General features: G+C 42.0%; 1 protein-coding gene and 1 long non-coding RNA gene across 2 annotated transcripts in view; one reads left to right on the top strand and one right to left on the bottom strand.

Moving 5' to 3' along the window:
• Nucleotides 1-5,216: 5,216 nt before the first annotated feature.
• Nucleotides 5,217-26,671, bottom strand: part of Scd5 (stearoyl-CoA desaturase 5) — a 141,248-nt gene continuing 119,793 nt past the window's right edge. Inside the window, exons 4-5 of the mRNA XM_015499158.2 lie at nt 11,485-11,717; nt 5,217-6,706 (exon numbers count right to left, since the gene is read on the bottom strand). Coding sequence (XP_015354644.2) covers nt 6,516-6,706; nt 11,485-11,717 — 424 coding nt within the window. The 3' untranslated portion in view covers nt 5,217-6,515. The remainder of the gene's footprint in view (nt 6,707-11,484; nt 11,718-26,671) is intronic.
• On the top strand, nt 22,898-26,089 carry LOC125611065. The gene is made up of 3 exons (XR_007341184.1): nt 22,898-23,164; nt 23,559-23,640; nt 25,858-26,089. It is a non-coding gene; the product is annotated as an uncharacterized LOC125611065 (long non-coding RNA).

Here is a 26,671-nt window from a genome sequence, read left to right as displayed (position 1 = left end):
ATGACATATCACCTTATGACACAGTGTGTGGTAGGGTTGGAATCCCTGCAAACAGCCCCCCACAGGACAATACAGGGAACCGTGAAAGTGACACTGAAGCTGTAATGGAGACCCCAGGAAGATAGAGATTCCAGAAATATGGACACCTGCCAAGGGGAGCTGCAGGCAGCATGCAGAGCCAGCCTGAGAGAGTGGCCATGTGGACTATAACCAGCAAAGCCATAGGGGCGGGGCAGCCCAAGCCCTGGGGAGCCCATATCCCCCCCCCCCCCCGCAGTGTGCACCAGATGCCAGATACAGAGCTGTAGAGTTGAATGTTTGCCCTGCTGGGTTTCTGTCTTGCTTCAGTTTGATCTCTTCTTGCTATTTTCCTGTTCCTGCCTTTTGAAATATGAATGTTTGCCTTCTACCTGGGCCACCATTGTGTCTTGGAAGAATATAATTTGTGGTTTTAAGTTTTTATAGGAGATCACAACAGCTAAGAGTTTACCTTTAAAGGAGACTTTGGACTTTTGAGCAATCCTGGAATAGTTAGGAGGCTCAGGGGACTCTTGGAGACGGACTGAATGCATTCTGCATTGTGAGAGAGACATGAACCTTTGGGAGTCAAAGATAGAATGCTGAAGTTTGGATCTGGACTGTCCCCTAAAGACCTATGTATTAAAGGCTTTGTCCCCAGCCTCTGGTGCTATTGGGAGATACTGAAATATTTACAAGGTGAGACTTAGTGGGAGGTCCTCAGGTCGTTGGAGACATACCCTTGAAAGGTACAGTGGAACACCAGTCCCTTCCTCTAACTCTTTTGCATGCTGGCCACGAGGTGAGTGGCTTTGCTCTGTCTTACATTTCCTCCTAATGTGTTGTTACAGGCCCAAAGCAACAGGGCCAACCAATCATGGACTGAATCAACACAACTGTGAGCCACAATAAACCTTTTTTCTTTATAAGTTGATTATCTCAGGTATCTGTTATAGTAATGGATTCCTATAGCTTCTGATCTAAAAAACCTAAGCAATCAGTGATTATACCTCTTACACATTACAAATGAAGAAGCAGAGCTTTTGCCTATTTTTCCTAAGCTGTTTGAACCCCAAAAATTACCGATGTAAATATCCTTCAGTTGTGTTGATGCGAGCCAAAGAATCAGGTAATATACCATAAACCAAACTCAACCAAATGGCCTGCCCTTTTGAGTGTCTTAAGACTGACCTAGGCCCCTGGCTTCAAATTGGACTAAAAAAAGTGGTTAAAAGGGTCCAATATATCATTGCTTATTTTGAACACGAGTGCCTTGTCGGCTGGACGTGGGGAACCAATTCCCTAGGTGTTTTAAAATAGCGATTTGAAACCATCCAGGCTAAAGTTTCTGTGTTGAGACCTTCTTTCTCCAGGTTGGCCGTGGTGGACCATATACACATCCTCACGTGCTGACGCTGAGAATTTTGACCCTGTGTGTTACAAATAGCTCGATTCAGCAGGAGCTGCAGAGAACAGTGCAAATAGATGCACGCACTGGTTGGCACATCTGGCATAAGCCTTTACGATACTGGAAACCTGTGTCCTTGAGTTCTGAGAAGTCTAAGGAGCTCTGTCAGCTGTAACAGCCATTCTTCATTCACAGGCAGCCACTGCAGGGCCAGGAAGGAACCAAAGCAGGTCTTCCCTGCCCCTCCACCTCAGGTGGGAGGAGCTCGTTTACTGGAACTGGAGAGTCACCACCTGCATGGCCATTCAGTCTTGCTTTGAGATGCTGGCTATTCAGTTAGCCTCATTTACCCTCCACTAATGATCCCAACACGTACCTGGAAGGCCCTGCCCATCTCTCCCAAACCCACTCCCACTAGCAATCTTGTCGCACAGCCCAGGATAACGAAGCACCCTCTATGCACCCATGTTTTGCAATCCATATGCTGTGAACGTAAAATACGGTTGTGAAAATATAATCACACTCCACCCTGGCGTGGCCCATCACCTTGTCCATCGATAGTACAAGGGTTGCTCGCTCTGCCCAGTAGTTAGTGCTTCTGATAGAAGAGCAAGTTTTGAAAATATTCTCAGTGACAAAATGAAAGGTTGCCTGCTAGAGGACTGAAAACAGGGGACGCCCAGGTAACACATGGGAGTTGTGAGGGATGTAGACAGGTGGTCCAAGGCAAAGTCATTTTTCTCCATAGTAAAATAGGTCAGGCACTGTACCCAAGGGTTCTCTCAGGGCAAAGCCTTCACAGCCCCCGCTAACTCAGGCTGAGAGCTGTATTTTCCTCTGGAGTCCTGGATGGTAGCGATGGACAGGATGCGGCCTGACTGCTTGTCCAGATGGGGACTCAGAGATATCGTGGAGGCTGAGAGGAAGAGGGAAAGAAAAAGGCTGTGTCCGAGCCAGAGTGGCTACACAGACTGTCAGCTTATTGTGTCATAGGTGCCCTAAGACCAGGGCTTTCCTTCCTCTCCTTCTGATGTTGCAGATTTAGAAGTCAGGAACATTCCTGGGGTGGAGGGGAGGGCTATTAACTCTAAGGTCCACAAGGGAACAGCAGAGAGAGAACAAGCAGAGGAGTTTCCAGCTCATTTATAGCATTTCCCTGACGTAGAGGAAGAGGAAGGAAAGGATTTTGACTAACACCCTGAGCTAAAAATGGGGGAGTCAAAAAGCAAGATTATAAAAATTAGGATATTTCTTTCCTTCCTTTTCCTTTACGCCCCACATGAACGGCCACTGAGAACATAACTCATTTTCTGTCTTTTTTTGTAATTGGGGACAGGATTGAAATAGAGAAATGAACCTCCCTGGTAATGCTCTTTCTTATTCACGAGCTTCAATCTCTTTCCTTTACAAATCTTCTGTCTCAGCTTCAGTGAGCCGCCGACTGAAGCCTGCACACACTGCAGGCCTGACTTGTCCCCTAATGAAGTTGTGAGGCACAGTGAGGAGGTCCGAGCTTCAGAGGGACAGGAAAAAAGACCATACATTGAGTGAGGCACATTCACTTCTTCAAACGGAACAGTGAAGACCCCCCAAAGGGCAGAGCTGAACATGACAAATCAATCCAGTCAACTTCCATATGGAAGGTGAAGCTGAAGCTCTAATTTAGGGTAGCAAAATCGGGCCCACACGCTGGCCCTCCCCACTTCCAGTCTGTGGCCTTCGGCACACTTCCAGTTTTCAGCTTGTGTCTGGGACATGCCACTCACCTTAAACTGAGTAGCCTGGGACTCTAAGATGCAGTAGGCACTGCATGAAGCTGAAGCTTCCAGAATCATTGGATACACCAAAGTACAGCTGTTCCTACTTTGTGGATGAGGACAACTGAGGCCCAGAGAGGCTTAATAGATTAGCAAAGGGCACTTTCAATATGGTGGAGCCTAGAAACATACTCTATAGAACACAGCAAGTGAGGGCAAGTGTTAGAATTCAAATTCAGGTCTTAAGACTCTGAGCCTAGTGCTATTTCTACTACCCCAAAGTTGTAGAGCTTTTTCCAATATATTCTGTCATTAATCATGGTGGATTATGTTTTATTGCTTCATCACATTTTGTGAATAAGTGAAATATGTGTGACTTTTTTTTTCTTTTTCTTTTTCTTTTTTTTTTTTTTTTGAATGAGGAACATTCTATCCTTTCAGCCTCTGTCTTTGTTCTCCCATTCAGATTCAATTAGTTCTCCTTAATTTTTATCCTCCAGGTCCCAGAAAGGACAGGTACTGACTTGAGAGGTGTCTCAAATCTGAGGTCAGACATAGTCAGGACCCTGTTGCTGCCATTTTACATTAGGGCTGAGTGGATCTTAGATAGGGTCTGATTTAATTCTCTCTTTTTGCAGATAAGAAAACTGAATCCAGGAAGATTGGTTTTCTAAAGGTCACCCAGCTTCCCAGTAGCACAGCTGGGGACTTGAGCTGCACTTGAGTTGGCACCCTAATTCCAGGCCAGCTCCAAGCAGCTGCCATGACACCTTAGGATATGCACTAATGGAATTGCTGCCCTTTGGCTCCCCTTGACTATATGCAGAGGTTGGTGTTTCTTAGGTAGACCTTGTAGGACCGAGGAGATTAAACACAGGACACAGGGAGATCATTCCCTTACCTTAAACTGAATTTTCCAAAACAAGTCTCAAACTCTTCAGGGCCTCCTTGAATGGGCTTAGGGTAACTCTCTTCCTTTAGATGCTGCTGAGACCTGCAGGGAGGGTTCATATGGAGGACCCTAGAGAGATCTAAACTTTGTCTACCTCTTCCTGTTTATCATAGGTGTTGCTGTAGACAGAGACGGTGGTACTCAAGTTCAGAGGAGTGAGACTCTGAATTTATTTGTACTAACTGGGAAACATCCTCTTTTTGTGAAAAGATTTCAAATAGCTACCCCAAATGTAACTTTTTCTATCAATGGGCAAGTAAGTTTATCACTTTCAGGGGTCAAAGGTTCACATAAAACATTCCCAGTCAGGATCATTTTAGGTCATGCTGGTACAAACTCATCTTGGAATACAACCACCAACACTCCATATGAGGTCTTAGCAATAAGTGACTAGAATATGAAGTGGCTGAGAAATGCCACAGGTGTATCCAAAGGGTCCTTACACAATGAGATCTGGTCTGGCAGCCATCAATGGCTGGAACCACTAAGCTATGGGCTAAGAAGTCTATGTCTGATGCAATAGCACAGCTGTTTTGGGATAAAAGATAGAGACTCTGATGGAACAGAGGCAAAACTGAGAGACTCAGGACTGGAGTGGGAGTATGAGCCCATCTCATCCACCTCTGATCACGACTGATGGAGTGTGGAGAAGAAGGAGGTCCTTCATGCTCTTCTGGGTGACATGTAGGAGTAGAGGTTCCTATTTATCAGCTAGAAGCAGAGAAGTGAGAGTGTTGGTATATGAGAAATGGGGAACAATAACACTGGGGGTTTTGTATTCCGCACAGAACTAGCTGGCTTTCCCTCTGACCTTAGGCAGGTGGAATGAGAGAGATCTGGTCTCAGGGTTGTTGGTGTCCAGAGCCCAAGTCAAATGTGGTCTTCAAGAAGCATCAAGTGCTTTCAAAATAACTTTCTCTCTAGAACATTGGAGGCTAGGGATATAGCTCAGTTGGTAGAGTGCTTTCCTTGCATGCACAAGGCCCTAGGTTCAATCCCTCGAACCACCAAAAAAAACAAAAAACAAAAACAACAACAACAACAACAAAAAAACATGTAAGCATCTGGATGACAATACCAATGAATTCATAACTATTTATTGTAAATCACTTGTAGTTTACACATTATTAATGGCAAAATAACACAGTCAAACACCTGCTGGATAAAGAACCTCATTATGATAATTTCTGATTGGCATCATTTCTCTTTCTAAAACTTACATTTTAAGTCGTACATTGTTCTTGAAAATATCTATCTTCAAAGTACTCTTATAACAACATTGCTATAGAGCCTTCCTTTGTATACACACATCTAACACAAAGGGCACGTTTTCCATTAATCTGACATGCTCTTTACAAGATAACTGAACACACAAAAATTGCTTTAGTCCAGAAACTACATAATGATCACTTTATATTTTGCTGCAAAATCAATGACAGAGCATGCAGATGAAACGTTAATAGACAAAGAGTTCTAGACAACTTTCAGTTATTAAGATCTGATGGCCTGGTGTGAAAAATTAATACCACTTATTTAGCAGGAGTAGCTAAAGTACATGCATCAGTGGCTAGGATCAATTAGAATACAAATTCGGTGTCTAAACATTTAAATGAGAGCTTCATTTGAGCTTAATTTGATGTCTGGCGTGTGTGAGTTATACACCTTTAAAATGACAATAGCAAACAGAACAAAATCAAACATCTAAGCAGGCATTGATTTATAGGTTGGGCTGAGCATATGGCTAGAGCACAAAACTAGCTTGGTAGTGAACCGATCTCATTTAAAACAAAGGCAGTGGAGCATTAGCTAGCTGTAAACAGGGGGAAAAAGAGTCATTTCCATTATCCTCATTTTTTAAAGTTTTTGAATCTCTTACATTAACAATCCAAAAAACAAAAATAAAAAGCACACAGACACAGTAATTACAAAACAGGAACACTCTTCTGTTACTGTGAAGACCCCCTCTTTTGTCTTCTACCCCACCTCTCTGCTCCTTTAGATGGTATGTTTAAAAGCAATACTGGGTTAATTGGTAGAAAATAAAACAAATACTCTCTCGGATCACACTGAAAGAGTTAAATGTCTATCCTGCCAGGGTTAACATCATGTACAAGCACACAACAATGTATATATGACACATTGTAGCTACAGCGAAGAAATCACATGTTCACATTCTAATGTTAAATCATGATCCTAATATTGACTAAAATTTTTTTTATCAATAGTTAGAGTTGACATCATTTTGAGAAAACAAGAAATTCCCACATCACATAGATCCCATTCCTTCCCCATCCTCCACCCGCTCCTACGACCCACGAACAAGGGAACTGCAGTGATAAGAGCCGTGAGCCGAGGCAGAGGTGGGGACGCTGTTCCAGATTCAGCCGCTGCCATCTCCAGTCTTGGCTTTGCGAGCCTCGATCATGGCCTTGGTGGCCCGTTTGCGGTCAGTGGCCAACCCCAGCAAGCACATGAAGTCAATGAACCAGGTGGTCGGGTTGAAATTTAAGCCAAATTCACTCGCAGAGTAATCAAAGGGAAAGGTGTGATGGTAATTGTGGAAACCTTCACCTGGAAGACAAAGAGAGCCTTTGACATAACTCTACCACCTCCTCTCTGTACTGATTTCTCTGTTGGTGGTGTATTACCGATACCCCAATAGTGTATACACTAATAGTGGCATATTTGTACATGCACATGACAAAATTTAATCAATCTCATTCCCCAGGACCTTTCCTTTCCTTCATTTTCTTTCTCCCCCTGATCTGTTTGACTATTTTACTGATTCTATTATTATTATTATTATTATTATTATTATTACTATTAAGTGTATTTAATTAATACATTATAATTATATCAGTGGGATTGATTGTGGATATTCAAACAAGGACATAGCATAATTGGGTAGATTATATTACCCAGTATTTCCCCCATGTCTTCCCCTTCTCCCTCCCTCTCCATCTCCTTCCCTTATTTCATGAGATCCCCTTTTTAAAAAAATTCTCTCTCTAGCTTCTGCATCTGAGAGAAAATATTCAACCCTTGACTTTCTGAGTCTGGCTTATTTCATTTAGCACAATGTTCTCCAGTTCTATCCACTAACCAGTGACTAACATAATTTCTTTTCTTTTTCTTTTTTGCAGTGCTAGGAATCAAACCCAGGGCCTCAGGAATGCCAGGCAAGCTCTCTGCCACTGAGCCACATCCCCAGCAAATGATATATTTCATTCTTTATAACTGAGTAAAACTCCATTGTATATAATACCACACTTGTGTATATACACAACTCCTCAGTTATGGGCACCTACTTGCATAGATTTTTATATCCCCTATTTTTGTGAGGGTGGTACTAAAGATTGAGCCCAACGGTGCTTTACGTCTGACATAGCTATCCAGTCCTTTAATTTCTTATTTTTTGTTTTTTTTTTTTTCAGATAGGGTCTTCCTAAGTTGCTGAGGGTCTTGCTAAACTGTTGAGGCTGGCCTTGAACTTGCAGTCCTCCTGCCTTAGCCTCCTAAGTCACCAGGATGACAAGATATGCCACTGTGCCAGGCTATCACCCATTTTTTTGAGTGTCTATCATGTATAAGACATTATGTCAGGCTCTGTGGGAAGCAAAAGACTTGGTTTCAACCCTCAAGAACATTTTCTCAGTTGGTTAGATTCAGTGTGGACAGAAAAATAATGCCATTAGTTATCAGCATAAAATCACAGGATTAATTTCCTGTGTGAATTGCGGAAATGATAGTAAAGACTTCAAGCTGGACTTCTCAAGCTAAATGCTAAGTGGCTGATAACAGATCATCATTTTGACATGTTTATAAAAGAAAAAGAGTCTCTGTGGACTGGAGTGATGACAGCAAGACTTCTTGGGAGAGCCTGGAGGAGGGGAATCAGAATCATTCAGATAAGTAAATTAAGGAGTTAGATCTTTAAATATCCAAAATCAGCTGGGTGGTGGCACATGCCTGTAATCTCTGGAGACTGAGGCAGGAGGATTGCAAGTTCAAAACCAGACTCAGCAACTTAGCAAGGCCTTAAGCAACTCCGTGAGATCCTGTCTCAAAATAAAAAATAAAATGGGGTGGGGAGGTTGCTCAGTGGTTAAGCGTCCCTGGGTTCAAATCCTGGTACCAAAAAGAAAAAAAAAATCTCAAACCTATCCATATATTATTTTCCCTCTCCCAATGAGTTGCTCTCCTCCCTTACCATTTTTTCAAAAATATGTTCATGAAAGGTATGAGGGCTTCTCCAAATTGATTTTTTTTGTGTGTTTCTTTTGTTTGTTTTTTAAATTGACAAAATATGTATGTATCATACAAACATGTTTTGAAATATGTATATTTACTGTGGAATCACTAAATTGAGCTAATTAACATGTCACCTCTCATACTTATTTTTTATGGTAAGAACACTTAAAATGTATTTTCAGCAATTTTTTTATACTTTTGTTTTATTATTTTTTTTATATGGTGCTAAGGATCGAACCCAGGGCCTTGCATGACGTGCTAGACGATCGCTCTACCGCTGAGCTACAATCCCAGCCCTATTTTCAGCAATTTTTAAGACACAATATATTATCATTAACTATGGTCACCATATTGTACAATAGATCAATTATTTCTTGCATCTAACTGGAATTTTGTATATTTTAACCAATACTCCCAGCCTCCCTGTCACCCCACCCTGGTCATTGACTCTACTTCTATGAGTTCAACTTATTTAGATTCCACATTTGAGAACATGCAGTATTTGTCTTTCTGTGCCTGGCTTTGATTGCTTAGCACACTGTCCTCCAGGGTCATCCAGACTGTCACACATGACAGGATTTCCTTTTCTGAGACTAAAGAATATTCCATTGTGGATATATTCCACATTTACATAATGGATGTTCTTTATTCATTCACCCATGGATGAACACTGAGGTTGATTTTATATCTTGGCTATTGTGAACAACGTTTCAATCAGTACAGAAATCTCTCTTTCAACATTGTCATTTCATTTCCTTTGGATGCATACCAAGCTGTGGGATTCCTGAGTCAGATCAGATGGGAGTTTGATTTTCAATTTTTTGAGGAGCCTCCATACTGTTTTCTATAATGGCTGCACTAACTTACAGTCCCGCCAACAGTGGGCAAGGGTTTCCTCTTCTCCATATCTTCCCCAGTGCTGGTGATCTTTTGTCTTATTGCTAATAGTCATTCTAACAGTGGAAGTGATATCTCATTCTGATTTATATTTGCACTTCTCTGATGATTAATGAATTTTATAAAATTACCTTAATTTTATAAAATGACTTTATTAAGATATAGTTAACATACCATACAATTCACCCTTTAAAACTATCCCATTGGAAGGCTTTTAGTATATTCACAGAGGTGTGCATCCATCACCACAGTGAATTTTATAACATTTTTATTACTCCCAGAGATATGCCTACACTTCATTGCCGTCTCCTCAACCTCTTCCCAATCCCTCCCAACTTACTTTCTGTCTGCATAATTTGTCTGTACTGGACATTTTATGTAAATGAAGTCATACAACATGTAGTCCTTTGTGACTGGCTTCTTTCACTTAGCATGTTCTTAACATGATCTCATTGCTGAGTAGTATTTCAGTGTATGGATACGCTGCATTGCATTTATCTGTTCGTCAGATGGTGGACATTTGGGTTCCTCTCCACTTTTTAGCTACCATAAATAATATTGTCAGCATTCATATACAAATTTTTGTGCAGGCACATGTTTTCATTTCTCTTGGGTATAAAATCGGGGAGTGGAGTCACCAGGTGCTGTTTTCAGCTGTTTGAGGACTGAAAACAGACTCTCCCCTTACTTCTGGAGTGGGTACTGGTTCTCCTCTGATCATACTGGAAGAAGGGACTCCACTTTACAATCAGTCCATCACATGGACTCATCTGTGGTCTGCAGTTTTCTTTTTTACTTTAGCTCTTTCCTTCTCTGCCTTCACTTGCATCATTTTTGGTGTTTTCCGTGGAGTACAGTACGGAGGAGTTTCTTCCTGTTTTCAGACAGGCACTACGTATACACTCCCGGCTCTGCTGGACAATTAAATGCAACACAAGCCTTCCAAGGACCTTTATAAAGCAAACCTCCCGGGTGTCCAGCATTGGCCTGGACAGACTTAACACCAATGTCCAGCTCTTCAGGTTCCTGGCCCATCTATCCCTATATAAGATGTGATGGTTCGTCTTATCCCCACTTCTGGATGTGGCGCCCCTCATTGTGGTCCTCAGAAGATAAGGGGTGAGAGAAAAAGAAGGCCATGGGGGGAGGGGCAGGAAACACTTCCTCTTTTAATTCCAAGACCCATTTCTACCTTCTCATCCAGCTTCTAGCACAAGTTGACAAAATCTTTAGGATCCCTGAGGTCTTCACAAATAGATGACTAATAGAATGAAATAGTGGCAGAAACTCATCCCTGAGTGGCACAGAGACGGTTCCTGCCTAGCAGTAGGAATCTCCCTTCCTGGGTTGATCTCTGTGTTCAGGACACAGCTTACCAAGGAGTCTGCATTGCTTCTGTAAAGAAGTAGTTAATATTTATGAATCACTTACTGTGTGCCAGGCACAGGGCCTCGTGTGTCTTACCAGGTATCAACTCCTAATATCCTCACACCTCTGAGCTAACTGCTATGAGCATCCCCATTTTAAAATGCAGATGTACAGGACAAGTAATGCACCTAAGCTCATAAGGCTAACAATAAAAGCCACAGCACAGAAGGCTGATTTCATGCTAAGCTGCTAAGCACCATTCTAAACACTAGGTATTATTAACTCATCTGACTCTCCAATGAACCCAGGAGGAGGTAAGGGATACCTACTATTATCCTTACTTTATAGATAAGGACATTAAATGTAGGGGAGCCAGATCACTTGCCCAGAGAATAAGTGGAGGATCCAGGACTTGACCAAACTCACATGACTCCATTAGCCTAGCTCTTAAGCATTTTGTCGTCCCTGGAGAGTCTGTGTCTCCTTTCTTCCCATCTCTCTGTTTGAAGCCCTTTTTTTCCTGCCACATGATTGGACAGTCAAGGCTAGAGTGGCCAGGGAAGTTTGAGAGAAAAGTCAACTGCTGCTTCTTCTTTAGGAAAACTTCTGTAGTAAAAATAAATAACTACTATTTATTGATCACCTATTATGTAGCAGGCACTGCACCAAGCAATTTATGTATTCCTGTAAATCAGAGAAATCACATGAGTTTGCAAGAGCCGGGATTCTAAGGTCAAAGCTCAAGTTCACTCCACTCCACTCCTTCTCTTTACAGATCCCATAAAACCACTGAAATGTCATTCTCCCTGTGGACTTTCAATTCCCCTACTCACCAATGGCGCCCAGAGTGACAAGTGGGTTCTGTCGAGGGCTGACGTGCTTGTCATAGGGCCGGTTTCCATACATGTGGGCAGCACTGTTGACCAGCCAGGTGCCATTGAGGGAGATGGTGTAACGGAGGATGGCAGCCAAGAAATAGGAATTCCACAGACTCTCTCCCCAGATGTACCAGGGCACCACCGTGGGGAACACAAAGCACATGAGCACCACGGTGATCTTATAGTACCTATGAGGGAGGACACCAAGTTATTATTAGGCACCCAAGGAGGTTGACGGAGATGGGAATAGGCTGAAAAAGTTCCTAGTGGGGGCGAAGAAAACAACCACAAAGGACCTCTGCCAGTCAGCACCTTCAGCTCTTTCTGTATAAGGAAAGCCTTGTTGTGTGTCACCCTCTGTGCAAGGTCACAAACCCAAATACACACAAAGGCTAGGCAGGTAACAGAGTTTTGAGACATGTAGAATACTATAGCAAATGGTCAGTCTTGTAGTGTACTTCTGAAGAATTTCAATGTTGAGTAAAACATTGAAACATTGTACTTGCCAGACCGTATATCTTGGAGGTCCAGTAATCCTACAAGCCACCAGTTTGAGACAGCTCCTAGAGATTTCTTTCATCAGTCAATCAACCTGATAGTCGGGTTTTCTTGAATAATTTCAAGACACTTAGTATTTCTTGAATAATTTTAGGTGCATGATTCTGTACTACGTTTGGTAAAAAGGTAGATAAATTTGCACTTAAAAAAATGTTCTCTTTCCATCAGAGATTACATTCCAAACTAGCATAAAAAATAAACAATGAGTGTAGACACAGGTGTGGTCACATAGAAAGTAATCATTAAAAGCAAACCTTGGGCTGGTTGCAGTGGCACATGTCTGTAATCCCAGTGGATGAGGCAGGAGGATCGCGAGTTCAAAGCCAGCCTCAGCAAAAGTGAGGTGCTAAGCAACTCAGTGAGACCCTGTCTCTGAATAAAATACAAAATTGGGCTGGGATGTGGCTCAATGGTCGAGTGCCCCTGAGTTCAGTCCCCAGTACCCGTCCCCACCACCACCACCAAAAAAAAAGCAAACCTTGGGCTGGGGATATAGCTCATTTGGTAGAGTTCTTGCCTCACATGCATAAGGCCCTGGGTTCAATCCCCAGCACCAACAAAAAAGAAAAAGAAAAAAAAAAAAGAAAAAGAAAAGCAAACCTTTGCTCTTTAGATTTTTGGCCTGAGTATCTAGCAAACAATTACTAAGAACCTACTACATGGCAGAGCTATTCTGATTCCTTTACATGCTATTGATTCATTCAATTGCAATAAAAAACTCTTTGAAGAAGGGATCATCGTCATTCCCATTTTACAGATGAGGCAACTGAGAAAGAGAAAGCTTATACACCTGGCTTTAAGTCACAAGACTAATGACAGTAGAACTAAAATTCAAGTCCAGGCAGAATCATGACAGAGACGATCATGCCCTTCTGGCAAATGAAATGACATCTGTACCTGCGCTTTGGAGATTGCTAGCTGTACCTGGGTGTTGGTTCCCATGATAATTATGCTTATTGGGCAACATATTAATTCATCAGCACCCATTTTTCAATCACTTAGGATATAGGATGGCTGCATTTTAGTGGCAAGTGGGCACCCAGGAAGTCAGAGGGGTGAGCTATAGTTAGAGGAGCCAAGACAACAAAACGACTTGTCCTAGAGTGGGCTCCCTGGAGCCACACACAGAAGGTTTTTGGGAGCACTCTTCAGGCATATCTGTAAAGAAGGGGGCAGAGCAGCATGGGGTTCAGGGAGAAGCTTGCTCACGATGAGTTTCTGAGAATCTGATGGGGCACTCTGGGATGGGTCACCTAGGGAGTTGTGTCAAAATGAAGATGTCCCCACAGCATTCAATCATTGGCCTCCGGGTGGCCCTGGGTGGGAGAGCTCTTGGGCAAGGGTGATTTCCAGAGAGGACTGCAGAGGCAGGTGGGCACATGAGCTGCAGTGGGCATGGATGGGAGCAGGGGGCGGGCATAAGACCCCACACTGACCAAGAGCCTGGGAACTGGGCGCCAGCAGGTGAAGAGGCAGGGGTCTGAAGGGAACACGGAAGAGGTACCAGAGCCAGGGAGTGCTGCTCCTCCTCCTTTATACCTCTGGGGAGGAGAGAGAGCAGCTGAGTGCAGCCAACAGAAGGCATTTTGCTACCCCAGCAGCTTCTTCCTCTCCCTCCACTCTCTTGGTTACAACCCAGAGCTTTTAAAGGAGCCTCTTCCTGGTCCTATTCTCACCTTGAGAAGAAGGCAAAAGAAAGCACATGCCTGAGGGCTTGCTCTGTGTGGGGCAGTGGGCCAAGAGTGTCATGGGCCCTCTCACTGAATCCTCATAGCAAACTGGAGACAGACACCCTCCAGCCATCAAGACCCTGAGGCTTGGAGAGGTACCAAAGCTTCCCCAGTGAGAGGCCAGGCCTCCTCTGGCTCCCCGCCCTGCCCCAGGCCTTCTCTGTCTGACTGCAGCTGGCCCCATAGGACTCAGGCCCTGCCCCTGCCTTCTCCCCCTGAAATATTTAAGGAGCCACCTGCAGGCCTTGGCTCTGGTTCTAGAAGCTCAACTCCACCGGGTCCCAGTGGAGGGAGAGAGCCTGGCTTCTTAAGTGTGAGAGGGGAAAAAAAAATCATGGGCTTCAACTGCTACATAACCACTTCCCCAAAAAAGATGTGTTCTTAAAAACCAAAACAAAACAGAAAGAACAAAAAAGCACTGTCTTCCTTCCAACAAAGCTGCATCCGGTCAAATTACAGAACTGTTCTCCAATTGTTCTTCCTAATAGTTGGCTGAGATTACTCCTGTAGGTTCAGGAGAATGGAAGGAAGAAGGAATGTTTAGAGGCAGGTGAGTCTGAGTAGGACACCAACCAGTGTGATGGGTCTTCCAGAGTAAACGGTTTATAACTTCTCCCTGACCATTTCCAACAGACTCTGCAAATCTTTCCCATGTAGCCGAGTAGCCCTTCCTCTCATACACCAAGATTCTCCAGCAGCTGGTCTCTATTTAATCATGGTCACAGCCTCTGTGCCTCTGAACAAGCCCTAGGGTGACTCCCCAGTTTCCTTGCTCAATAACACTCAAATCTGTACGCCTTTGCCAGATTCCACAAAGTCTTCCAGCACCGAATCCTTCCTCATTTAAAACCCTTCCTTTCTTCAACTGGTGGAAGGGAGCAGGGCTAGAGAGGGCCTGCTGGTATTGTCCTGCCTTTTTGCGCATTTTTTTTTTATGTTGTAAAGCATGGAAGGACATTTAACTACCCATTTAGGCCACTTCCTAGCTGTGTGACCTTGAGCGGATTATTTAATTGTGCTGAGCCTCAGATTTCTCTTCCATAAAATGCTGTACTAACAAATTTATTAAGTGGTCACCATGTGCCAGGCTCTGCCCTACCACTGAGGTGCCAAGTGAACTCAAAACAAGAATCTTTCCCCTTATGGAGCAGGGGTGTTCTGGTAGAGAGCTGTTAATCTGACATTCCAATAGGAAAGACACAATAAACATTACAAATAAACAAGACCAAGAGCATATTCATAGTAAGTACTAAGAAGAGAAAGTAGAAAAGGAGAATATGATATATCAAGGGCAGGTACTGTAATTTGAAATAGGACATCGAGGGAAGGCCTCACAGACACTCTGTTTTGTTTTGTTTTTTTTTTTGGTAAAGGCTTGAAGGAAGTGAAAAGTTAGCCATGTGGCTAAGTAAGACAGGGGAAACCACAAATACAAAGGCCCTGAAGATATTCGGTGGAACAGCAGGAGAGCTGGGGCCGGAGCAGTTAAATTGGTAGGAGAGTTGCAAAAGATTAAGTGACTGGAATAATGAATGGGGGACCAAGTGTGGAAAGCTGTATAGGAGGCCATGCAATAATCTAGGGAAGGGAGTATGGTGGCCTGAACCAAGAGAGTAAAGGTGAGGGGGATGGTCAGATTCTGGATGTATTTCAAAAAGAGAGTGACAGTACTTGTTAATAGACTTGATATTGGGGACAAGGGGTGGAGTTGAGGAGGACACCAGGGATGGAGATGCCATTGGCTGATTTGGGGCGAATGGAGAAGGAGGTGGTTTGAAGTGGCATAGGATTGCTCAGACTCAGGTATGGTAAGTGGGAGATGCTTGCTGCCCCTTCAAAACAGGAATGCCAAGGAAGGGATGTTAATATACAGAGCTGGAGTTTAGAGGTGACAGGAATAGCCACTCTCACACATTTTCTCATTTGAGTTCCACAACAGCCCCAAGAAGTGATTTTTATCACCTCTCTTTTGCAGGAACTTCGGAGAGGTCCAGAAAAGGACGAGACTTTCCCATGGCCAGACCAGTACAGAGCGCTGCTAAGCCTCAGAATGAGTTTTTAATCTCTAATTATCTGCTGCCTGTAAGTAAAACCTGGTTGACACATCTGGCCAACCCGGAACAGGTCACAAGAGAGACGTAAACTTACCCAATATTATTTAAGATTGCCAAAAAGTGGAACAACTCAAGGGTCCACCAATAAATGCATGGTAAACAAAATGTTGTCCATGTATACAATAGAATATTATTCAGCCATTAGGAATGAAATTTTAATGTGCACTATAACGTGGATGGACTTTGAAAACATTATTATTAGTAATATAAATCAGACACACAAGGACAAACATTATATGGCTTCATTTACAGGAGGTAATTAGAATAAGCAAATTCGGAGACAGAAATGAGAACAGAAGTTAGGGCAAGCTGGTAGGAGGGATGAGAGGGGAAATTATTGTTTAATGGACACAGAATTTTTATAAGAATAATTAAAGTTTCATGTAGAGTACAGATGGTTATCATGGAAGTACTTAATGCCATAGAACAGCACACTCATGAATGGTTACAGTGATAAATATTGTTATGTTTATTTTAGCACAATAAAAATTAAATCATGAAGAAATATTTTCCTCAACAATAAAAAGAGCATAAGGGCAAAGATGGTTTCTGTTTTTCTCCAATGATACCCTGTCTTGCTACAACATTTGTGGCTTTGTTGCGAAGAAGCCTGAGTAACCAAGTTGATCCTTTAGGCTGATGGAGCAGAGGACAGAAAGGTCCTTGAATATGCTGATAAGACCCCACACTGCATGGCCAGTCTTGAGGTTGCTTTATCCGCATGCCTTACCTTGCAATGCAGAGCATTTTCCCTTGTTCAAGACAGTTGAGTCAAGATTTTCTGAGGAGTAGCCAAAACCATTGTAGTACACTAGAGTGGATACTGTGGTGTGTCACCCAGATCCTCTGTTAGGATGAAAGATCTTCATCTTCCAGTTCCTGGTAGTGTAACCTCTCGTAGAGAAAAAGCCAATGTGTCCCAGATCTTGACCTTCTCCCAGTGACAGCATCCAGTGACTGACAGTTGAGGGGTGCAGTCCACGGCCTGGGCCTAGCTTCCAAAGAGTTGGCTGATGCCTCCATGGAGACTGATGAGAGCCCAGCTTCTTCCCTTGCCTGTTCCTGCTTGCACCCCTTCTTCCACAGGTGTTGGCCCTAAGAACCCTCCTCAGTTAGCTTCCTATAATCTAATATCCACCACAGAGCCAGCTTGTGGGGTGGCCAGTCCTGTGATATGGGTACACCACTGCACCAGCCAAGTTCCTCTGGAAGCCAGGCTCCAGATTCTAACAGAGAGCCTCCCATGCAGAAGGAGCTCCTAACCCTTTGTGGAATAACTAAATAAATGATACTTGGTTAATAAATGATGACTTATCAGCTTTTCAGGAAAATAAAAACACCACAATGATTTCAGTAAGTCAAAGAGATAAAATGCCAAGATTTCAAAAAGAGAAAGAAAGAGAAAGAGAGATTGAGAGAGAGAGAGAGGGAGAACCACATAATAAATGTATAACCTACTTTTGGATTCTGTATGAGATGCTTATCTCTTGGGTTGGTTCCAAAGTAGGATTAGGTACATAAAATAAAGCCAATAATCTGATTAAAGGTATTCTCTTCAGGATCCGATCCCCAGATTTTATTGAGAGACTTCCTACTCCTCGTTTAAAGGAACAATTTCTGATCATGAGCTAGGTCATTCTCCATCCTGCCAAATATGGTAACTCTAAAAGGTTTGGTTTGTAATGTGAGAAGCTCCTTCTCTGTCTTTCTGAGACTCTGGGATGGGTAAAGAATATTAAGATTATTAAGGAAGAGAAAGAAAGGGATAAGGACAAGAGCAAGGGGTGGTGGGTATGGATCCAGGAATTAACCATTAAGTCGAGTTTGAAACCAGAGACCCACATGTCTTAGCCAGAAACACAAAAGCAAAAGCACTAAAACCACCTTCCAGGTAATTCTAGAGCAGCTTTCTATGGCTGGAAGGTGACACCATTTTAGGACAGGCATATACTACATGTTGAAACCTCTCCACTCCCACCTCCTCACAGTCCCTCATCACACCAATAACACAACTGGGAAGATGCTTCTCAGCATTTAGGTCAGGACAAGGAGTCCATTTTTACACAAAGGCCATCTCACTCAACAATGCCCAACCCAAGCTCTCCTAGGCAAACACAGATGTGGGTCCTAACCTTTCAACTTCTCCAACTCTTTGAGGACTATCCTCATTCCAATAAACTGGGTCACAACAAAAAGAACGGAAATCTTGAAAAGAGCCTTGAAACCAAAAAATCGTTCCATGTGGAAGAAAAAATTGGGAACTTCTTTCTTCATCTTTTTTTTTCCCAAATCAGATGTGATAAGCACCTCAAAACTCTCATTTCTCTTTAGATGAAAAAGAAATTGCTGTTCTTGGTCTTCAAGCATTTTCCTACTGCTTGGCTGATCCTAAGCACAGCAGTCCTGAGCTGGTGGTGTGTGAGACCTTGAGAGCGAAATCTATCAGAGCATGCAGGAAGGGGAGCGACTCTGGGCAGGGGGCAGCCTGAGGAAATGTGAAAAGCAGCAAACACCTCAATGGGTGAGAAAGATGCTGCAGCCCCATAAGTGTGTTATAATGATGAGCAATGAGCTATCACTAGCATCTTGATTAAACATGCTTAAGTTTTGTGATTTCACTTAAAACCTTACCAGAAATTCATCTCCCTTCAATTTCTGCATCTTGTAGGGGACAAAGAAAAATAATGTGGATGCTTACTAAACATTTATTTAGAGGATAAATGACATGGCCTGGCAGTTTATAAATGGATGGAACATTCTCTCCCCTCCACTGCCCCGCCCCCCCCCCCAAACATCACCCACAGGGAGGTGTGGAATACGTGATGCGTTTAGATGCAGAGGTGAAAATGGAAGCCCATTTATGGAGAAGCTCCCTGGAGTTTTGCAGAAAATCTTCTAGACTCTTTGAATTGCTTAAATTGAAAAATGGCTTTGTCTCTTCCTGTGTGCAAGTGTCTTTTGTTTTGTTTTATTTTTGAGGTTTTTTTAAAAAACTATTTTAGTTGTCAATGGTTTATTTATTTATTTATTTATATGTGGTGCTGAGGATTGAACCCAGGGCCTCACACATGCCAGGCAAATGCTCTACCACTGAGCCACAACTCTAGCCCTGTGCAGGTGTCTTTAAGTGAAAGCATTCATGATAGCTATGTTCTGAAAGTTGTGATCAGACTACTCCAGACACAGCTCTGACCTCAATTAGCCCTGACATCACTTCTTCCTGCTCCATGATAGGCATCCCTGTAGAAGAAAACCTTTTAATGGGACTAGCTGATGCAAAACCTGCATCTTCTAGATGCATCTTCTTTCCAGTGCAGGAAGGCAAAGTGGTAAACCACTGCTTCACAAAAGCATCTTCTTTGGTCCCTTGCAATGCAATGGGGAAATTACATAGTTTTATTTTCTGTCTGCCTTTGGCTTTATTTATAAGCTTTTGAGGTCTGAATGCAGAGGTTATTTGCATCCACCCATCTGAGTTTATCTTTGCGCAAACAATTTGCACTAATTCACTAAGCAGTGAATCCAAAAGTAAACACAATTATTTTAGAATTTTAACACAAAAAGCATTATTTCTACCTCATTAACAAAGAAGGGCTTGAAGAAAATACCCAAGCATGCTAATCATCAAGACTGGTGTGAAGAAGGGTAGACAGCAAATTCTTTGAAGGCAGGGCTTTTCCATAGTTACTTGTATGCAAAATGATCACCCACAGAGTAGGTGCCCCACGAGCAGCAGAACTCTTGATATGCACCAAAAGGAATTGAGGGTAAGGATCATTTGTATTCAGCAAAAGCAGTCAGGTAAATCCTCCTTCCTTGTTAGAGCTTCTCTAGTTCTCTCAGTAGAAATCAAAGTTGATGAGATAGCGTGTCATTATGAGTCTCTCTATAAGATTCTAGTCTCTCTCTCTCTCTCTTTTTCTCTGTCCTCCCTCCCTTTCACGCTCCTCCTTCCCTTCCTCACAACATTCGTTATTCTCAACAAACAGACCAACTCCTGATGATATGTAGCATACAGCAACTAAAATGACAAAATCATTCGCAAAATTATTATTACTTTTTTTTTTCAAAGTGGTTGCATTTCCACTTTTTGCTGCTTAAAACTTCATTCCACTTTCACCCTCCCTCTCTGAATGAACAGATCACTGCAGAAGAAAACAGAACCACTTTTCTTAATCTGGGACCTATGAAACCGAACACAATGCATTTCCACATTTGGGGAGCACAAAACCCACAGCTTTCGTTAGATTCTCAGAGATATTCAATCTCCAAAGGGATGCATAGTAGGATAACTACTTTTTTAAAAAAAAATGTTGATATGTTGTTTAACTGTGATTTTCTTCATTTTACTTCAGAATCTGGCCTTAGATTTAAGTAAGAAAATTTAATTCAGTTTGAAGAATGGTCCTTTAAAAAACTGAAATGGTCATTTCTAATTCTTTTGGTAGCAAAATTTAAAAAAAAATGACAGTGACACTAGTTAGCAGTGTGTATGCATGTGCTCCTCTGATCCATTTAGTCTACATGCGTACAGTTCTCACGTGGACAGGATTGTTGCCAGCTGACAGAGTACAACCCTCCACCCCCATGCAAAGGAGCAAACTGAATTCCAAAACCCTACCCGCAGCCAACCAGGCGCTTTGAGGGAAAAGAGCCAATGAAGTAATTTGAGCCACCTTCTTGATCAATATCCACTGCCGAGGCTGAATTGATTAGGTTGGTGGGTCATTGTTTTTGTCGATGGCAAGAGCAAACAGGCTGGTTGATAAAACACAACTGTTACATTTCACATGTAAAAGACACCACCCTTGTGTACAACACATGTTTCTAAAGATCACACAGTTTCCATTCCTGTCTGTGTTCAGGCTGCATTGTCCTTCCAAAGCTCTCCAGGCCTTTAAAAATCACCTCAAGTTCAAATTGATTTCTTCCAGAAAGCCTACTCTGATAGATCTACTCTCAGCTGTGATTACTGCATTATTCAATATCCCTTCAGTACAACTATGTTGTAAAACTCAAAAAGACAATTATTTTAGACAGCTGAGTTTCCCTGTTAGTTGAGGGTGTAACAGTGGACCCTTCACCTTCTGAATATAATCCTCATTGCTCTAAGGTTTATTTAAAAAAAAAATTGTTTTTCTCTCTCTTCTCCCCTCTCTCCCTCTCTAACAAGATTAGGCAGACAGTGTTACCTTTTCTTCCCCTATTTAATTGCCCTTGAACACACTACAGGAATGAAATGTCTGCTGAGGATCTGGGAAGTGAATATTTCCCAAATTAACAAGGGAATCCTAACATGGCATCAGAACGCCCTGGGCCCCCCTACTAGAATGTAACCCTTAAAGAATTTCTTTAAAACTTCCCTGTCCCTCCAGATTGGGAGAGTCACAGATCGAGACAGGAGTGCCCTGTGTTTCTCCTTTGCTATCAAAGCAATAAACTTCTTTTTCCCTTTTCTCAAAACTGCGTCCTCATTATTAAATTGGCATTAATTGGCATTGGGGACAGGGATGGAGCTTTTGGTTACAAGGGTATACATGTACAATGACTTAAAGTTTGTGTGTGTGTGTGTGTGTGTGTGTGTGTAAATAAATCATTACCCATTTTTCTGCCTTCCTAATCAGAGTTTATGAAACAGAACTTGACCTTCCTGATGGTGACGAGAGTCTTAGGCTGGGTTCCTCAGATATGTGGCATGAGGCAAAAGGTTATGTGCTATTATTCTATCAAAGGAGCTCAGTCCCAGAGAAACAGAAGTGGGAGGCAGGGAAGGCAGGGACAGGAGAAGATGTTATTGACATCTCAGTCTGGCAGAACCATTTTCCGTGAGTCAACATGGGCAACTATGTGTCAGAATTTTCCTTCTAGATACCAGCTGCCACTTCCCATCTCTACTGCCAACACTCCCCCACACAAACTTCTAGGTTGCAAATGGAGGTGTTATGCAGTGTTTGGGGCTCCAGGACCCACAGAAGTCTCAGGGCAGGTGGCATACGTGGCGCAGGTGCCATAGAGGTGAGCCTACTGGAAGCACAGAGAGTGGTTCAAAACAAAGGGCCAAAAGCCCAGGCAGAAGAGGTCAGAAGGATCTACAGAGGTGCCTAACAGGTGTCTCATACAGTGAGAGTGACTTTCAGAAATACGGGGATGTGCCCTGTGTTTTGCTGTACTATCTAATGAGGTATGAAGAGTGCTGATCTCAACTAAGTCACTATTTGACTCAGACTACTGCAGACAAGGAAATGTGGGGGACAGGGAATAGCAGGTCGGATATCAGGTACCCAAACACAATAAAAATAATAAGTGTAAAGCTATAGCTTACTCAAGAGAGTAAGTTCTAGTGTTCTACATAAGAGTGGAGGGACTATAGTTCACAATATATATTCATAAAATTGTTCAGAAAATATGCATACTTTATGAAGAACTAGAAGATAGGAGATGGAAGGCTTAAACACAAAGTAATGATAAGGAGATGGAAAAGTCAATTAACTTGATCAGTATATTGTATGTACTGAAATATCATACTGTACTTATGTGCTGAATTGTACATACATAAAGAACAGCATCTGGTGCATAGTAAGTTCTCGATACACAGAAACTAAAATGATAGTGTTATAGGAATCATAAAAAATAACAAATGGAGTATTAGAATTTAGAATATTGTTATTCTAAAATAAGATGTAGACTTACACTTAGCTTTTTAGACTTTTGTGTTTTCAAGAGCAAAAAGATTCTAAATGAGCACCTGAAGGAAATCACCTGTGAGCAAATGTTTTGCCTATTTATATGCAAGGCAGTGTCAGCTCATAGTTACCCAGGGTAATACAGGAGGTGGGGACACAGGCAGGTGCTGGTGACAATAGAAAGAGGCCTCCAGTAATCATCCCTTCTTCTAACAACCTGGACCTACAGTTTCAATACAGCTGGTAGTAGGTGCAGGTAATAATGAGGAAAGACACACAGGGCACAAGAATACATATGCATATTTGCATATTAAATAGAGCTCTTTACAGTTTTAAAAATCTCTCCCTGCCTGGGCACATGTATTAGGAGGCATTTCCTATTTCTGTTCCTTTTTCTTTGGAAACACTTGACCTTTAGAATCCAAAAATCCCTTCACCACCACTTGGGATTCTGACTCTTTAACACCCTGTTCTTGCCCTTAAGTTTGGTTATTACAGTTACATGGGATGTGTTGCTCTCAATCCATTAGAGCAAATATATTGACTGGAGGTAAGTGAAATTTTTCATTATCACAAATATCCAACTTCTTAGTTGGGCAGAATTTGAAAGTGTGTGTGTGTGTGTGTGTGTGTATGCACATGTGTGCATGGGAGAAGGAGGAAGGGAGGGAGAGAGAGAGAGGGAGAGAGGGAGAGATGGGGGAGAGAGATATAAATAAATAGGCTTTCAAATTCTGTCCAACTAAGAACTATATTTTTTCTCTAAATCTTTTGATAGTAATTATTTTTGTCTTCTTTGACATGGAAGACAGACCAGAGTAGGCTTAAAAGAGAAAGCCATGACCTATACACATCAGTTGAGTCCATGAGCATATTCTGACAAATCACATTATTTCAGCATGGATTCCTGTTATCTGTGTGACAGATTTGTTATTGTTTTATAGGAAAATAGGCAATGTGCAAAGTAAGTCACTTGTACAGGGAGCCAGTCCAAAGCCAATTTCTGACAAGGATTATCCTTAGCTGGTAAGTTGACAGCGATTTCTTTGGTTTCTTGTTCAGTGGAAATTTGCCCCTTTCAATCTTTGTAATTTTAGTATTTTAGACTAAGAATTTGACTCTTAGAACATCTTTTGCAATGAGGTGATCCTTCTTCAGGAAGGGAATTCACCTAAGTTCCCTTTGATTTTTTTTAAAAAATGTGTTTTATTGGTTCTTCTTGTTATACATGACAGTTAATTTTTTAAAAATTTCTGAACTGTGAAAGCATTTCTTTAATAAAAGCAGGGAGGGAAGAAGGTGAACTTTCCATTCTCAAGTCTGAATCACATCAAACATCTAGACAGTGGTCCTCCATTAGGAGCCATCTGCCTCCTACCAGCATGACTTTGGACATTCTCTGCAGGTTGGTCACCCCCAGTGGCATCTTACAACTTGTCTGGGCAGCTCAACAGTTCCTGCTGTCAACCTAGGCTATCTAAGGCTGTCAGGCCAGGTGTCTGGGCATCTACTCACTGTCCCTCTCACCACTGGTGGTAAAAGTTCAATGATTCCTGTTGACAATGACAATAAAAATGATAGGTTGTAAAGAAATAAACCAAACAAGAAACATGTAAGACCTAGAGGACTGTAAACATTTAGTAAAATAGATAAAAGAGGTCTTGACAGAGGGATGGATTTGTTCCTAAAGGAAAATAGTGAGAGGGTCTTCTCCTGCCAGTTACAAAGGACCAACTTCCAATGCAGACTTCTTCAAGGACCTCCAACCTCATCTCCTGGTGGTGAGTTCCCTCAGCTCCTAATAGAATCATCCACCACATTATCACTTTCATATGTAGACTTGGAGGTCTCTGGCTATTTCCTAAGTGTGCACCTCTTCTTCCCAATTAAATTATAAGATTCGTAAAGGCAGGGACTATCTCTTTTTTTCCACTTTGTACCTTCCATACTCCTTAGTACAGAAATGCCTCTACTTTTAAGCTTTCCATATAAAGAAGTTCACAGGTATGAAAAAACAAGGTAGACAGAGGCATCCACGCTGCCCTGGAACAGCAGATGAAATGAGCAGCCATAAGCAGTTATCCAGCCATACACTGTTGGTTAGTCGGGGCTTAATAGCTGGGCTTACATAAAGACAAAGATATCCTATGAACATCAACCACATCATCAGTTCAAAAAGTATAAAAGTAGCAAGTGTCTGTAACACTGCTAAAAAGAGGGGCATGATGAAGATGGAAAGAAAAGGAAAAATAGTTTTCCAAAATTGAAAGGCATGAAGGAATGCCAAGTGTTCCAGGGTGCACAGCAGGAAGAATTCTGAAGGTCAGAGAGCAAGTAATGATCAAAAGGGAAGGAACAGGAATTGACCAAATGAAAAGGGCAACCTTTTGAGTTTGCCGCTAAATGTTAGCAGCAATGAATGATATCTGTTGGCTTAAACTTTGTTGATTCTGGTGAAGGCCACCAGTTTACTAGGGAACTTAAGACTAAGCAAGCATGGTGAAAGGGCTGTGGTGACATATTTGCTATAGGCCAAGGACAGTTCTACGGGCTCAGAGTTGCTGGATTCAGGGCTCAACCACATCAGCAGAGCATCAAATGCTTGGTGAGGTGGCAGTGAGGGTACTCTAGCTATCAGAGGTCACGATGAAGAGAAATATTCAACAGAATGGAAGGACAAGTACTTCTAGTCCTAAAACTTTGATAGGATCATTCAGTTTTCACTTATGGAAATGCATCTAGGAACTGATAGTTTAAATTTAGTCACTTTGGACTTATTTTTTTAAAGGGGCCTATGAATAGCCTTGGAGAATCTAAACTCTTCATGAGTGGAACAGCTCCTATTAGGAGATAGGAATTTGCCACCAGGAGGGTGGAGATCCTTTTAATATACATCTCCTTGGTATTTTCATATATTTTAACTAACTTATTCTCCCAGTCATTTTGTAAGGTAAATATTATCACTTGACATCACCATTTTATTGTTGTGGAAATAGACTCTCAGAGAGAGAAGAGCAAGAATGGGATCTTCTGATTCCACAATCATATTTTATCTCTGCATAGCTGCCTCTGTGTGTTGATCAACTGCATAAAGCAATAATCCAGCGCTAACCTAGGTTATGATTCTGCCCGTACTTCTCACAGTTAAAAAAAATATATATGGCTTGGTTTTTGAGTCCATATCTGTTACCTTATAAAATGTTCTCACAAAGGCTCACTGTATGTTTTTCTTCTGACCTTCAGAATACCTCCAGGGACACAGAAGGGCCACATGGCATCAAGCAGCACTTTCTAAAGTGGTTTTAATGAATATATAACAAAGCCAAACAGTGCCCTCCCAGAAGGCGGCTTTTCAACACGCATCCTGCTGCAAATCACAAAGCATCTCCTAGTGTGGCTTCTCCGTTGAGGCCCTTTCTTGTCTCTGGACATTCTTTGTACCAATAAAGAATAAAGGACATGGCTGAGAGTTCCACCCAGGGTTAAATTTCTCCAATGCTCTTGTGGAAATTGTGCCAATAACAAAATTTCATATCTCTCCATCTAATCATCCTTTGACACATTCAATTGGATATAACATGCAAAGATGGAGACTGAGGAATTAGAATAAATTATGTCAGAGGAAAAGCTCCTGATAGCTCTGACAGGACAGCGTGCACAGAACTCATCTAAACATTTGTTTTGGGTAATGGAACAGCTATCAACAAATTCATTATCTAAGGCAATATTTTCACTTCAACTGTAGCTGACAAAGGGTCTCCACAATACACGGCTGTCAGCAGTTTGCATCAGTAAGAGAGAAAATGTACATAAATTTCACAAATATGTATGAATCCCACTCTTTCAATTTTAAAAAGAGACCCAGAGTCATTTAATATTTTTATAAAATTGCTGTCACAAGGACATAAACCTCATAAATCATTTCTTGGCAAGAACTACAAGTTGGGCAGCAAAATGATGGATTTGCTTCTGGTGAGCCAGCCCATTTCTTACTTTAGATATATACATTTGTGGCTACAAATGCCTCTTTTTTAACTTTTTCCTTTACTATTCTCTT

This window comes from Marmota marmota, unplaced genomic scaffold (assembly GCF_001458135.2).
Source record: "Marmota marmota marmota unplaced genomic scaffold, marMar, whole genome shotgun sequence".
Classification (NCBI taxonomy): Eukaryota; Metazoa; Chordata; class Mammalia; order Rodentia; family Sciuridae; genus Marmota; species Marmota marmota.
Note: the sequence above shows the minus strand (reverse complement) of the source record. Positions and strands in the feature narration are given on the sequence as shown.